Here is a 12295-nt window from a genome sequence, read left to right on the forward strand (position 1 = left end):
AAGTCATGGGTCTCCACGAAGATGAGGACCGCCAGTTCGCGGCGGACGTTCAGGCCGTTCAGAACTGGTGGAAGGACTCTCGGTGGCGCTACACCAAGCGGCCGTTCACAGCCGAGCAGATTGTGGCCAAGCGTGGTAACCTGAAGATCGACTACCCATCCAATGTGCAAGCTAAGAAGCTCTGGGGTATTGTGGAGTCAAACTTCCAGGTAAGTTTAGCTGAGAAATATCGACCGTCCGCAATTCTATAGATACTAACTATACACTTCACGAACAGAACAAGCAGGCCAGCTACACCTATGGATGTCTTGAGCCTACCATGATCACTCAAATGTGCAAGTTCCTCGATACTATTTACGTCTCTGGCTGGCAGAGCTCGTCTACCGCTTCGTCAACCGACGAGCCCTCCCCCGATCTGGCCGATTACCCCATGGTACGTTGAATATACTGGCGAGATTAAAGTTGGAGTATACTTACAAGTTCTCTATAGGACACTGTGCCTCGCAAGGTCAACCAGCTGTTCATGGCACAGCTCTTCCATGACCGTAAACAGCGCGAGGAGCGCGTTACCACCCCCGCGGGCCAGCGAGGAAAGGTCGCCAACGTCGACTACCTCCGTCCCATTATCGCCGATGCCGACACTGGACACGGTGGTCTGACCGCTGTCATGAAGCTGACCAAACTGTTTGTCGAGCGTGGTGCTGCCGGAATCCACATTGAAGATCAGGCCCCCGGCACAAAGAAGTGCGGCCACATGGCCGGCAAGGTCCTCGTTCCCATCAGCGAGCACATCAACCGCCTGGTTGCCATCCGTGCCCAGGCTGATATCATGGGCTCCGACCTCCTGGCCATTGCCCGTACCGACTCTGAAGCCGCCACCCTCATCACATCTACCATCGACCACCGCGACCACGCCTTCATCGTGGGCTCCACAAACTCAACCATCCAGCCTCTCAACGATCTGATGTTTGCCGCTGAGCAGGCTGGCAAGAACGGCGCCCAGCTGCAGGCGATTGAGGACGAATGGACCAGCAAGGCCGGTCTCAAGCTCTTCAACGAAGCCGTCATCGACACTATCAACGCCGGCTCCCACGCCAACAAGAAGAGCCTCATCGACCAGTACCTCACTGCCTCGAAGGGAAAAAGCAACACCGAATCCCGCGCCATCGCCAAGAGCCTCACCGGCGTCGACATCTTCTGGAACTGGGATTCTCCCCGTACCCGCGAGGGTTTCTACCGCTACCAGGGCGGTACTCAGTGCGCCGTCAACCGCGCCATCGCATACGCGCCCTTCGCCGATCTCATCTGGATGGAGAGCAAGCTGCCCGACTACAACCAGGCCAAGGAATTCGCCGACGGCGTGCATGCCGTATGGCCCGAGCAAAAGTAAGTTCCTTCTACCTTTTGAGTTTTCCGTCATACTAGAACCTCAACTAACAAACCCCACTAGACTCGCCTACAACCTCTCACCCTCCTTCAACTGGAAGAAGGCCATGCCCCGCGAGGAGCAGGAGACTTACATCAAGCGTCTCGGCGCACTCGGCTACTCGTGGCAATTCATCACCCTGGCTGGATTGCACACGACCGCGCTTATCTCGCACCAGTTCGCCAAGGCGTACTCACAGAACGGCATGCGCGCCTACGGCGAGCTCGTTCAGGAGCCTGAGATGGAGCAGGGCGTTGACGTTGTCACTCACCAGAAGTGGAGTGGTGCCAACTATGTTGATAACCTGCTGAAGATGGTTTCTGGTGGTGTGAGCAGTACTGCTGCTATGGGTAAAGGTGTGACCGAGGATCAGTTCAAGAACTGATTTATGGTGGCGGCTCATGTTGATACCCTGATGGTCTTGGCTGTCTATCGCTATATATGTGCTTGATGTCTTGTTTTACATATGTTGATTGGGGCGTTTTCCTTTTTCTATGCAGTCTTGATTTGATTCCCTGTCGATCTTGCTCTCCTGTTAGATGAGTGGGTCGATTTATTTTGCATTTTGGAAATCATAGCATGATTGATTCTTGCCTTGAATGAATGTGATTTTTTGAAGGTATTCTGGTGAATTTGTAGATGGAAGCCTATAGAATAGCTCCATAATGCTAAGTTCGTAAACAGTAACTGTGATGTTAAAATTATATCGACTAGTTATAATGATGGTAGTTAGTGTAAGCAACGCTGCCAACCTATTCTCTTTTCTATATAGTAGCCCAATACGCTCTCTGTCTTCCAAGATGCATATGGACCTTTCATTTCACACAACACCGGCATAATAGAGCCTGGCCTAGGTATCACCATAGAGAAGTCTAAAGATATGGCTGTAGATGAATAATCTACCCAGGTTTCGAGGTGCGGGCTGCAGAGAAAAAGTTATCGTACGCTGCTGTCACTGTCCTGGTGCGACCATGTATATATGCATGTGATGTGTACATAGCTAGCCAGCAGAACGACCTAGTGACTAGATACCAAGTGATCAACAGTGATCACGGTCCAGAGTAGCTATGTACACATTTTACAGAGGCTACCTGTCTTCAACCTTCTGGCTATAGAAATTGACATGGGGAAAAGACACCAAAAAGACATGAAAAACATAGCTCGATCCCTCTTCTCTCTTCGCGTCTGAGTTTTTCAACCCACCTGGGGTTACTATACATCAGGGAAAGCTGTGCTCGTCTGCTTAATCTGTTCGAAAATTTGCGTGACGGCGTTTTGCCCTCGGAAGATCGCAATCCGAGCCGCTGTCCACTTTTTATTTCCCGTTGGGAGGGAGACATCTGCGCCAGCATCGAGCAACATCCGGACAATCTCATCATGGCCGCATTCTGCCGCTGCCGAAAGCGCTGTATACCCATTATAATATGAGCCTTGAGCATTCACATCGGCTCCTGCATCTAGCAGTTGACGAACAATCAGGCGGTGGCCTCCAAAAGCTGCGGCTTGAAGGGCCGTAAAGCCACGATACCTTACGGCGAGGGCATTTACATAGGCTTTGCGGTGTAGGAGGATCTCCACGATATCGGCATGACCATTCAATGCGGCAGCTTGAAGCGCGGTGAGGCCTAGAGTCCTAGCGGCAGGCGTGTTAATATCTGCGCCTTGCTCAAGCAGCCAGCATAGTAACGCGATATGGCCCCCCTCGGCGGCAGCCTGTAGGGCAGTTCGGCCCATATACGGGTGGACTGGGCAGTGGATATCTGCACCCGCAGAGACTAAGTGCCTGACGATATTCAGATAGCCCGCCCCAGAGGCCAGTACTACCGCTGATCTGCCGCCGTTGTTTCCCCCAGGAGCGTTAACGTCTGCGCCTGCCACTAACAGCATCTCGACCACGGCAAGATGTCCATTATTAGAGGCAGCCTGAAGGGCTGTCTGCCCATAGTAACCTTTAGCCGGCTCATTAGGGTCTACTAGCTGGGCTAAGAGCCCCTGTACTTGGCACAAATTCCCTTGTGCGGCGGCAAGCTGAATAGGAGACCATCTGCTCTCATCGTCTGGTTCATCTAGTTGATATTGCCGGTTTGATAAAGGTCGACTTTCCTGCATCTTGAGATTTCTTTTGTGGTGCCACTCGGCGATTATATATATTGTTTTTGTTGTTTGATTGTTCAACGAATATGAGTATTGACTCGAGGGAAGATGCTTATCCAGTTAAATAGCATGGATTCTTGCGAGATAAAACCAAATCCAACGTAATCCAATCAGATGCTAGTAGGTAAAAACGATGTGTAAGCGAAGGAACCACCTGGGCACCTGGGTCGGCCTGGAGTGATTTTTTAGGAACATACCTAATAGAGTATGCACTAAAACGTTGTACAGTGAGACCTCCTAAGTTTTGGGTATAATTTTGTACTCCCATATATAAGGCAGTATGTGAGGGCACAAAAACGTCGTCCAATGTTTTGGAGGACTGTACACGTGCCATACAGAGAGGGGCTGTATTGGGAACGCGGTTGTGAGTGTGACCGACGGAGTTCCGAATGCAGACCGTACCTATAAGATAAACACGGCTAAGCACTAAGCCTAGACACTAAGTCTGAGCACTGCTGTTAAATTGAGGAATATTCTGTGGCTCAGACCTTGTCATGCCTCGTGAGCATTTCGTTATGAGATTACGCACATTTATCATTTCGGTGTCAGCTGCGTACATAATGTACCTGCGTGGAATATATTTCCTGATGCTGCCGTCATCATTGCATTCAAGATACGCAGATTATCTCTGACAACCTTAGTTTCATTTCTAACATATCCCCATCGTTGTACGAAGTCAAGAGCCATGCTGTCGTATCACTGGACAAAAGGATGAAAGGATGAACTATAGAATAGCAAGTGCTGTGGGACTACCTGCGAAGAAAGTTTATGATATTACATCCGATGCTATGCATTAGTTTACTATAAGATGAAGTTGTCGTGCCATTCTACACATGTAAACCGCCATCTACTGGGTGGCTAGAGATAGCTTGTAAATCTCAAAAGCTTTGCTGCTGAGTGAATGCTCTTTCTCGGGATTTACATCAATGTACTGTGAAAATCCTTCAATCAAGTCGCGTGCTTAGATCTATACTCAGCGTCAGCCACACCGGGAACGTACAGATGCATGTGGTATCCATGGCGCTGTATCACTTAATACTCCACCGTTGATAGCCATCCTAATGCATGTGGTCCAATGAGTATTAGCAGTCACTCGGTACGACTGATATCACCAGCCACATAGCCACATAGCCAGCACGATGACCGTGACCCCATTCTTAGACGGCTATGCATATAAGTTTATAACGGTGGATATAATTGGCCAGGGAAAATCGGGATTCATGCTTTATTTACTAGCATAACTCACCCGATTAGCTACTCATCCTAAGAAATGGTATCTGAGTTGTGCCAACATCTGGTAGAAATCGAGCAACGTAAGGCCGAGCTCGATTACATAAACGCTATGCTCTTGGAAGGTTAGACATAGAACTTGATTAGGTGGTCCATTATCGGGAAGCTAAGAAGGTGGAAGATTTTAGCTGGAGCGTTATAGCGGTAGTTATTCATAGACGTCTGCCTATACAATGAATAGAGGGCTAGAGTAGAGAGAAGACACCAGTGATACAACTAGACTAGTAATCCAGTAGAGCCTTCCGAGATTACACAGATATGTACCTGCATATGTAGGATCTTATCTGCACCAAAGAGAGTGTCAGTGTGTTATGCTTATCCCATCATGACTCTTATATTTGCAATTCAACTTAAATTTCTCAAGTTCACAGGGTGAAAATCCCGTCTCCACTTTTTAATTGCAGAGAGCGGGGCACCTCGTGTGAAGCCGCGGCTATAAATTTCTTTAGAACATCTACAGCTATAGAGGTGACACCGAATGGAGCTAAACCTGTAAACCTGTAAACCTGTAAATATGTATCTATTCCTACTTCAAACCAACATATAGAGAAAAAAAAAAGGAAAAGAGTCAATCGGGCCAAAGACCATAACTAGAATGAGCCGAGAGCTTGGAGCATGTGCGGAGCCTTAGCACCTAATAGGGGTAGTGGAGCTAAGCCTAGGTAATTCCTCAGAACAGGAGTGGCCGTTGTAGATCTTGTGGAGCGGGGAGACACTTATATACCCGTCAACAACTTCCCACTTTTTTTTTTCCTTTCTATCTTTCTGACCATTTATCTGAATTTATCATCATGGTTGACTTACCTGAATTTAAAGCTACGTCGCTGGACGAGATTCCTGTGCGCGTCTCCACGACACGCAAGGCCTTTAATGAGCACAAGACTCGCGACCTGGAATTCCGCCTCGTTCAGCTGCGCAAGCTGTACTGGGCGTGAGTACTCAATTCTTTTGTCCTTTCGGTCAATTAATTAACACTTTCCCAGCATCAAAGATAATGAGGAGGCAATTATGGAGGCCTGCGCCCAGGACCTGAACAAGCCTCGGTTCGAGACCAACCTGGGAGAGAGCGGATGGATCCTCAACGACATCGTCTTCACCACGCGCAACCTGCGTAAATGGGCCAAGGATGAGAAGGCCTCCGATATCGATCTTGCGTTCAAGTTCATGACCCCCAAGATCAGAAAGGATCCTCTGGGTACTGTACTGGTCATTGGGTACGTCTCCCCTTGCGATGCGATGCGATATGACGCGATGCGCATGAAGAATACCCCGAAGGCTAACAAGTTCTTTCTACTCTAGTGCCTTCAACTTCCCCTTCCAGTTGACCCTCGGTCCCGCCATTGGTGCCATCGCCGCCGGAAACACAGTCGTGATCAAGCCTAGCGAAAATGCCCCCCGCAGCGCCGCTGTCATGCAAAAGATCATCGAGGCGAGTCTCGACCCCTCGTGCTACACAATCATCCAGGGCGGTATCCCAGAGACACAAGCCTTGCTCGCCGAACGGTGGGACAAGATCTTCTTCACAGGCGGCGCCAACGTCGGACGCATCATCGCCAAGGCCGCTGCACAACATTTGACCCCCGTCGTGCTCGAGCTGGGCGGCATCAATCCGGCCATCGTGTCAAAGAGCGCGAACCCGCGTCTCGTCGCCCGTCGCCTGCTATGGGGTAAGCTCCTGAACGCCGGTCAGCTTTGTACCTCGCAGAACTACCTGCTGGTCGACAAGTCGCTCGTTCCGGAGGTCGTACAGGAGTTCAAGAACGCATACAAGGAGTTCTACCCCCAGGGTGCCAAGGGCTCGCCCGATTACGCGCGCATCGTCAACGCGGCCTCTTTCGCCCGTCTCAAGTCCATGCTTGATAATACCAAGGGCCAGATCCTGATGGGTGGTACTATGGATGAGAAGGAGCTGTTTATCGAGCCGACCGTTGTCCAGGTTGACTCGGTTGATGACTCCCTGTGTGTGGAGGAGAGCTTCGGTCCCTTCATCCCCATCTTGCCTGTGGAGAACCTCGACGAGGCCATCAGCCTGGCCAATGGTGTCCAGAGCACACCACTGGGCCTCTACCCCTTCGGTAACAAGGCCGATGTTGAGAAGAGTAATTTTCACTTTTTCCCCCTGTCTTGTATTTGATACCCCGCAAAGACAGATATCTAACCCTCCCTCCTAGTTGTCTCTTCCACCCGCTCCGGCGGCGTTTCCTGCAACGATGCCGCGCTGCACATTCCAACCCTGCCCTTCGGCGGTGTCGGCGAGAGTGGCTATGGTGCTTACCGCGGCCGCTCGAGCTACGATGTCTGGGTGCACCGTCGCCCCATCACCTCCAGCCCAAGCTGGCTGGAGTCCATCCTGGCTATCCGGTACCCCCCGTATGCCGGCAAGATTAGCAAATTCAATGCTGCCAGCACCCTGCACCCCGACTTCGACCGCAACGGTAACAAGCTGAGTGTCGGCTGGTTGCGCTACATCCTCACTCTCGGTGGAGGTAGTGCGAAGGCTGGAGCCGGTAGAGCTACTGTTATTGCTGCCAGTAAGTAATCCCTCTAATTTTCTTCATCTCTTTGCCATTTCTGTGAATATCTTCCACATCTTGCACAAATCTGTCTCGTGGGTGGGTTTAGTCTGGGCCTGGTGACTTTTCTCCTTCAGATGAAGAAGAGGACTGAATTCCGAGATCCCCACACCAGACCCCCCCCCCCCCCCCCCCCGTCTGTGGCTTATATGCTTTAGAATGACGAAGGCGCATAATCCCTGCCTGTCTTATATACCCCCAACCCCATATACTGGCTTAATTCTGTTGTATCCCCTTCGAGGATGTCTCTCCTTACCTATATATTTCCTTGTTGTCACCATCTTTCCTCCTTTCCTTGAACATACTGTCACACCCCGGGAGGAAAAAGATACTCATAATCTGTGAATATTACTGAATCTGACCTTTCTGTCCCCTTTTGTCCCCTTTTGTCCCTTTTCATTCTATTGCATTTCCCCTCTATTTCAATCGCTTCAATCTGCAGATCATACCGATCAAACAATTTGGAATTACAATCTAACCCGTAATAGTTGCCTACGTCGTCCTGCAGGTCCTCGAACGCCAATCGAAATTGTGAACGTTAACTCTTGCCCCTAAACTTGGATACCCGTTTTGATTGACACTATTCCATCCAATCACTCGCTCAGGGTCTACTGCTTTGGTGCTGATCGCTCCTTATTTTGGTATGGAGAAGTTGGGCTTCGGCTTGGATGAGCATGTGTGGATGATATTTGGGATCTCTCTATAGTAAAATAATTTGCCGTGTAGGTAAGTACGCTTTGGATTTAATTGCTCTTAGGTTACTTGTTTTGGATATTTGGGCGATGTGTATTTTAAATTGATTTACGTGTTTTTTGGTTATGGAAGTGTATTGCATACCCCTGTAGGCAAATGTGTACTAGTGTGTGATCTAGACATCATGGCGGCATTGGAGCCTTAACTCCCACAACAGAGAAGGAAGCCTTTGTACGAACTCACTAGGCTACGGCATTCCATCAAAGTACACACCTCTTTGAAAAACATAGACAGATCTAACATTCATATCGTCATTCATGCTGTCTAATGCAGTGATTGTCGAATGCGCTATCCAAACCAGACCAATGCCCCAGTATTTATCCGAAAGAAAGAATCAAGTCAAGTACACTGGGCTCTCAGCAGCGCCGTTCCACGCCGCGATTGCTCACGCACAGGTACTTGACACCCTTGTATGGCTTGACGCTCTCGCCTAAGCCGCGACTGCGACGATGGTCAATGTTGAGACTTTCCACTTTGATACCAGAGGGAAGCCAGCCTCGCACGGAGAAGGATACTGACGCCGAGTTTGGCATTAAGCTTGCATTGACCTGGGCTTTGGTTCTACGTGTGGGGCGGGATGTAGATGATGGGGCGAAGAATGCAGGGAGGTGGGCGTTAGACTGGGATTGTGAATGAGGAGGGGGTGTAGGAGTGTGAGATATGGAGGGGTTTAGGGATGGAGTTGCAGCTGCAACGGAGTCTTCTTCCGCGTCCTCTGGTTGTAAGGCAGCGGAGCGGGAGGATTTCTTTGTTGACTTCTTCTTCTTCTTTTTGCGCTTGGAGGGGTCTGAGGATCGGGTTTTCTTTGATGTACTGACGGTTGCATCGTTATAGGAGGTAGGGGCCTCGTAGTAGCCTTGAAGAAGGTTGGCATTGGCATCTTCGTCAGCATCCTCGACGCTGTCGTCAAGATCATCATCCGCGGATGGATAGCCTGAGACACTGCAACGTAGTGTGGCGGTGCCAGTCAACGTTCCGGCATCCTTGCCAGTAGGAATCCGCCATTCGAGGAGCCCACTTGTGGGAGAGAATTGGGCGTCACCACGGCTGGCCTGCATGTCCGTGATATGGCGGACGGACTTTGAGATCGGTACGTTAACGACAACCTCTTCAAGTACTGGCCCAGAACTTCCACTCCCGCCACCTAGGAATGACGGCGTTGACGTGCCGGATCCGCCTCGGGTAGCTCCAGGCCGCGAGGATGAGCTTTGGCCGGGGAAATTTGTGTTCAAAGTCAGTCGAACCTCAAATTCGGATCCAGATGACCCGAGTGATTTACGGATATCCACAATAGCAGGTAAGAACAGCTTTTCCATATGGCTTGGTGGCTCATCCAGGTCGGGATCTATAGGAAGGAGATCCACTTCATATCCAGCCAAGATAAATCGCCCATCGGGGGGTATGAAGCTGAGCTCTCCCGGCCGTTCCTTCCATCGAGCCAGTCGAACACATGGATGGAAAACCGGAAGTTCGATCTTGCGGGCAAGGACATGCTGACCACCCGGCGCTGATAACGATAGCAGTAGGTCCGGGACTCCCGATATCTTCGCAGTGAATGCGATGGTTCCGGATACCAATGCAGACAGTAGTCGTCCCGAAGGAGCCATAGTAACAGAGAGAGATTCAATGATGTCGACATATAGCTCATTAGAGGTATGCCGTACACCGGGCCGTCGCCAAGGAATGGCGGGTCCTTGTGATGCACTGGCGGCGGCGAGAGATTGTTTGAGAGGATTCGTAGATCCTAACGCTGGCGAGGATGTGCTAGAACCCCGCGAACTCATTAATACCAGATAATATCGGTTCTCAAGTCAAGAGCTGCTCACCTAGGTACTCCGATTCCACCTAGCAACTTCCCCATCCACCCGGGAACCTCAACCACCTCCTGCAATGCATTGGGTTCGGTGTTGCACACCGTTCCCCCATCGCACATTTCATTGAGAAGCTGCGCAACTACATCGTAATTGGCCTGGATCTTAGTTGTGAGCAGCGGTGCTCCAACAAAGTCCTCGAGTACATCGATCACGCGGTGCAGGAACTCCAGTGCCAAAAGCGGCTCCGTGTCGACTTCGCTTATTGCAAGAAACAACAGGTTCGACTCAACCGTCGAGAATACCGTCACCGGCGGTGAAGCGCTAGGGATGTACAGCAAGGAAGGGCGTGGCTCGGCATGAGCAAGGTAGAGGGGCAGGATGGCGGAGGCCGAGGGCGGGCGGGATCGATATACATGTTCGACGATAGGGACGCTAGGGAGGACGGGTTAGTGTGGTCACGCAAGTCGGTGCGGAATATCATACTTTTGCTCGTCATAAATGTAAACGGCATCAATCTCGCCGCTCATTGTGATAGTAGTCTGATGATGAGATTACTTACTGTGTCGGCGTACTTAGATTGCATAGCTCTCGTGTTTTGCCGCCGATTCCCGCCTTCCGATTACTTTTTGGAGACAAGCAGAGATCAACTCATAGTACCCGGACTCTAGTGATTTAGAACACGTTTCTTGTTCTTGTTCCGAACAATATTGAAACACGCTCTATACTACATCCATCTCCTCTGATAAGCGCACCATGGATACCCAGCCGAAAAACGCCAAGCAGGCTCTGGCCGAGGACAAGTACGACGACTGTCTGTCCTGTAGAGTGACTGGTATGTTTATTTTTAACCTGTAATCCGGACTGGTATTGCTAGTATTTGACACTGACATTCCGCAACAGGATCTGCCGCTTTTATTGGTCTCGGAGTCTACAGCTACTACACTGGAATGGTCAACCTCCGGAAACAAGAGAAGGCCATCATGCAAGGCGCCACAAAATACAAGATGGGCTCGCGCAAGCTGGGCATTGCTTCTATTTCCGCGACATTAGTGGGCATGGGATTGTGGCGGGCGTTTAATTGAGCATTATACAACAAACACATACTAAAACATATGGGATGTGATGCAGGGTTTAAGGTTGAGCAGGGTGTTTGAAGCGAAGGGCAGGTTGGAAGCTTTGTAAGATATTGATTGTTATTTAGTTGCAAGCCAATGATAATTGCCACTCCGGGTATTGGGTATCACCACAGGCATATCCGTCTATATGCTATGTCACAGGGGGAAGGGGGGAAAATAAGAAAAAAGAGAACGGAAGAGATAAAATAAACCCAAGGAAGAAAAGAAACAAAACAAAACCATATGCAAAATGCCCCTTCCTTGTTATGCACCCGAAAAGCACCTTCATACCCGAAATCTCAACCAGCCACTGTGTGACAATCAGAAGGGAATGGTCGTCACTCGTCATCATATAATACTTTATCTAGGTCAAGCCCTAGGTAAAGCGGCCTCGTTTCCCACCTCCTGACGCATCTCGTCCGTTGTTAAGTCCTGATAGATCGAAGAAATCCGGGAAAGTGAATTTTCTCTTAGACCCAAGACTCGCGGGGGACTCCCGTGGCGAAGGCCGCGCGTTTGATCGTGGGTGGTTGTTGTGACGGTGGTGTGGTCGACTATTGCGAGACATCACTGAGACGCTCACAGGGGCGCCGTCCTGCATGGTCGCAGATGAGTTGTCCGATGACTGCACATCCATATCGAGTTCTTGACACTGCGGGTATGTAGGACCGGCAGAGAATGTGAAGACGGCAGGTGTCGCGAAAGAAGGTGTTTCGTGGAGTTGTGTAGGAGGAGTGATCGGCTCTGGCTTGGATGTGGGTACAGGCGCTGAAGTGGGGGGCTGACGAGCAATTGTTTCGGGTGTAGGTTTTTCTTTGCGGGCAGTAGCTGGAGTAGCACTTCGGTCACGCTTGTCGGCCTCTGCATCTTCATCGCTGCTTTGTGATCCAGTTCCGTCACATTTTTCAGTTGCCCATTGTCGAACCTTCCACCCCTCTCCGTCTCCGAGGCCGAGGTTCTCACGGTCGAGGAAGTGAAGTAGATCCTCTATCGCTTCCTGGTATCCTGACGACCGTGCCTGGGCTTGTTCACATACTGCATTCTTGTACAGGTTTGTGACAGACAGAGCCGCCGCCTTGAATTGTTGGAGGAGTTGCTCCGGAGGTTGCGGGCGGGGTGTCGAGCTCGGGAGAGAGGTGTTGAGGGACCTCATGGAGTCCATGGTAGGAG

At 50.4% G+C, this 12295-nt stretch overlaps 6 protein-coding genes across 6 annotated transcripts; 3 read left to right on the top strand and 3 right to left on the bottom strand.

The window, feature by feature from the left end:
• Positions 1-5: 5 nt before the first annotated feature.
• On the top strand, positions 6-1811 carry N7447_005791 (isocitrate lyase 1; the record flags this gene model as incomplete). Its single annotated transcript, XM_057230053.1, has 4 exons — positions 6-209; positions 278-433; positions 491-1386; positions 1451-1811. 4 exons carry the CDS (start codon positions 6-8, stop codon positions 1809-1811), a joined length of 1617 nt encoding a protein of 538 aa, XP_057085143.1.
• Positions 1812-2638: 827 nt separating this feature from the next.
• On the bottom strand, positions 2639-3535 carry N7447_005792 (ankyrin repeat domain-containing protein; the record flags this gene model as incomplete). Its single annotated transcript, XM_057230054.1, has 1 exon — positions 2639-3535. The coding sequence occupies one exon, from the start codon at positions 3533-3535 to the stop codon at positions 2639-2641; it is 897 nt and encodes a 298-aa protein (XP_057085144.1).
• Positions 3536-5661: 2126 nt separating this feature from the next.
• N7447_005793 (hexadecenal dehydrogenase) lies at positions 5662-7978 on the top strand (the record flags this gene model as incomplete). Its single annotated transcript, XM_057230055.1, has 5 exons — positions 5662-5801; positions 5854-6084; positions 6170-6969; positions 7042-7401; positions 7932-7978. The coding sequence occupies 5 exons, from the start codon at positions 5662-5664 to the stop codon at positions 7976-7978; spliced, it is 1578 nt and encodes a 525-aa protein (XP_057085145.1).
• Positions 7979-8552: 574 nt separating this feature from the next.
• On the bottom strand, positions 8553-10537 carry N7447_005794 (putative AP-3 adaptor complex subunit mu; the record flags this gene model as incomplete). The annotated part of the gene is made up of 3 exons (XM_057230056.1): positions 8553-9960; positions 10023-10442; positions 10494-10537. 3 exons carry the CDS (start codon positions 10535-10537, stop codon positions 8553-8555), a joined length of 1872 nt encoding a protein of 623 aa, XP_057085146.1.
• A 226-nt stretch (positions 10538-10763) lies between these two features.
• N7447_005795 (uncharacterized protein) lies at positions 10764-11092 on the top strand (the record flags this gene model as incomplete). Its single annotated transcript, XM_057230057.1, has 2 exons — positions 10764-10842; positions 10911-11092. 2 exons carry the CDS (start codon positions 10764-10766, stop codon positions 11090-11092), a joined length of 261 nt encoding a protein of 86 aa, XP_057085147.1.
• Positions 11093-11501: 409 nt separating this feature from the next.
• Positions 11502-12287, bottom strand: N7447_005796 (uncharacterized protein; the record flags this gene model as incomplete). Its single annotated transcript, XM_057230058.1, has 1 exon — positions 11502-12287. One exon carries the CDS (start codon positions 12285-12287, stop codon positions 11502-11504), a length of 786 nt encoding a protein of 261 aa, XP_057085148.1.
• Between the last annotated feature and the right edge of the window lie 8 nt (positions 12288-12295).

The sequence above is a fragment of the Penicillium robsamsonii genome, assembly GCF_028829455.1.
Source record: "Penicillium robsamsonii strain IBT 29466 chromosome Unknown utg000003l_segment0_segment0, whole genome shotgun sequence".
NCBI classification, from domain to species: Eukaryota; Fungi; Ascomycota; class Eurotiomycetes; order Eurotiales; family Aspergillaceae; genus Penicillium; species Penicillium robsamsonii.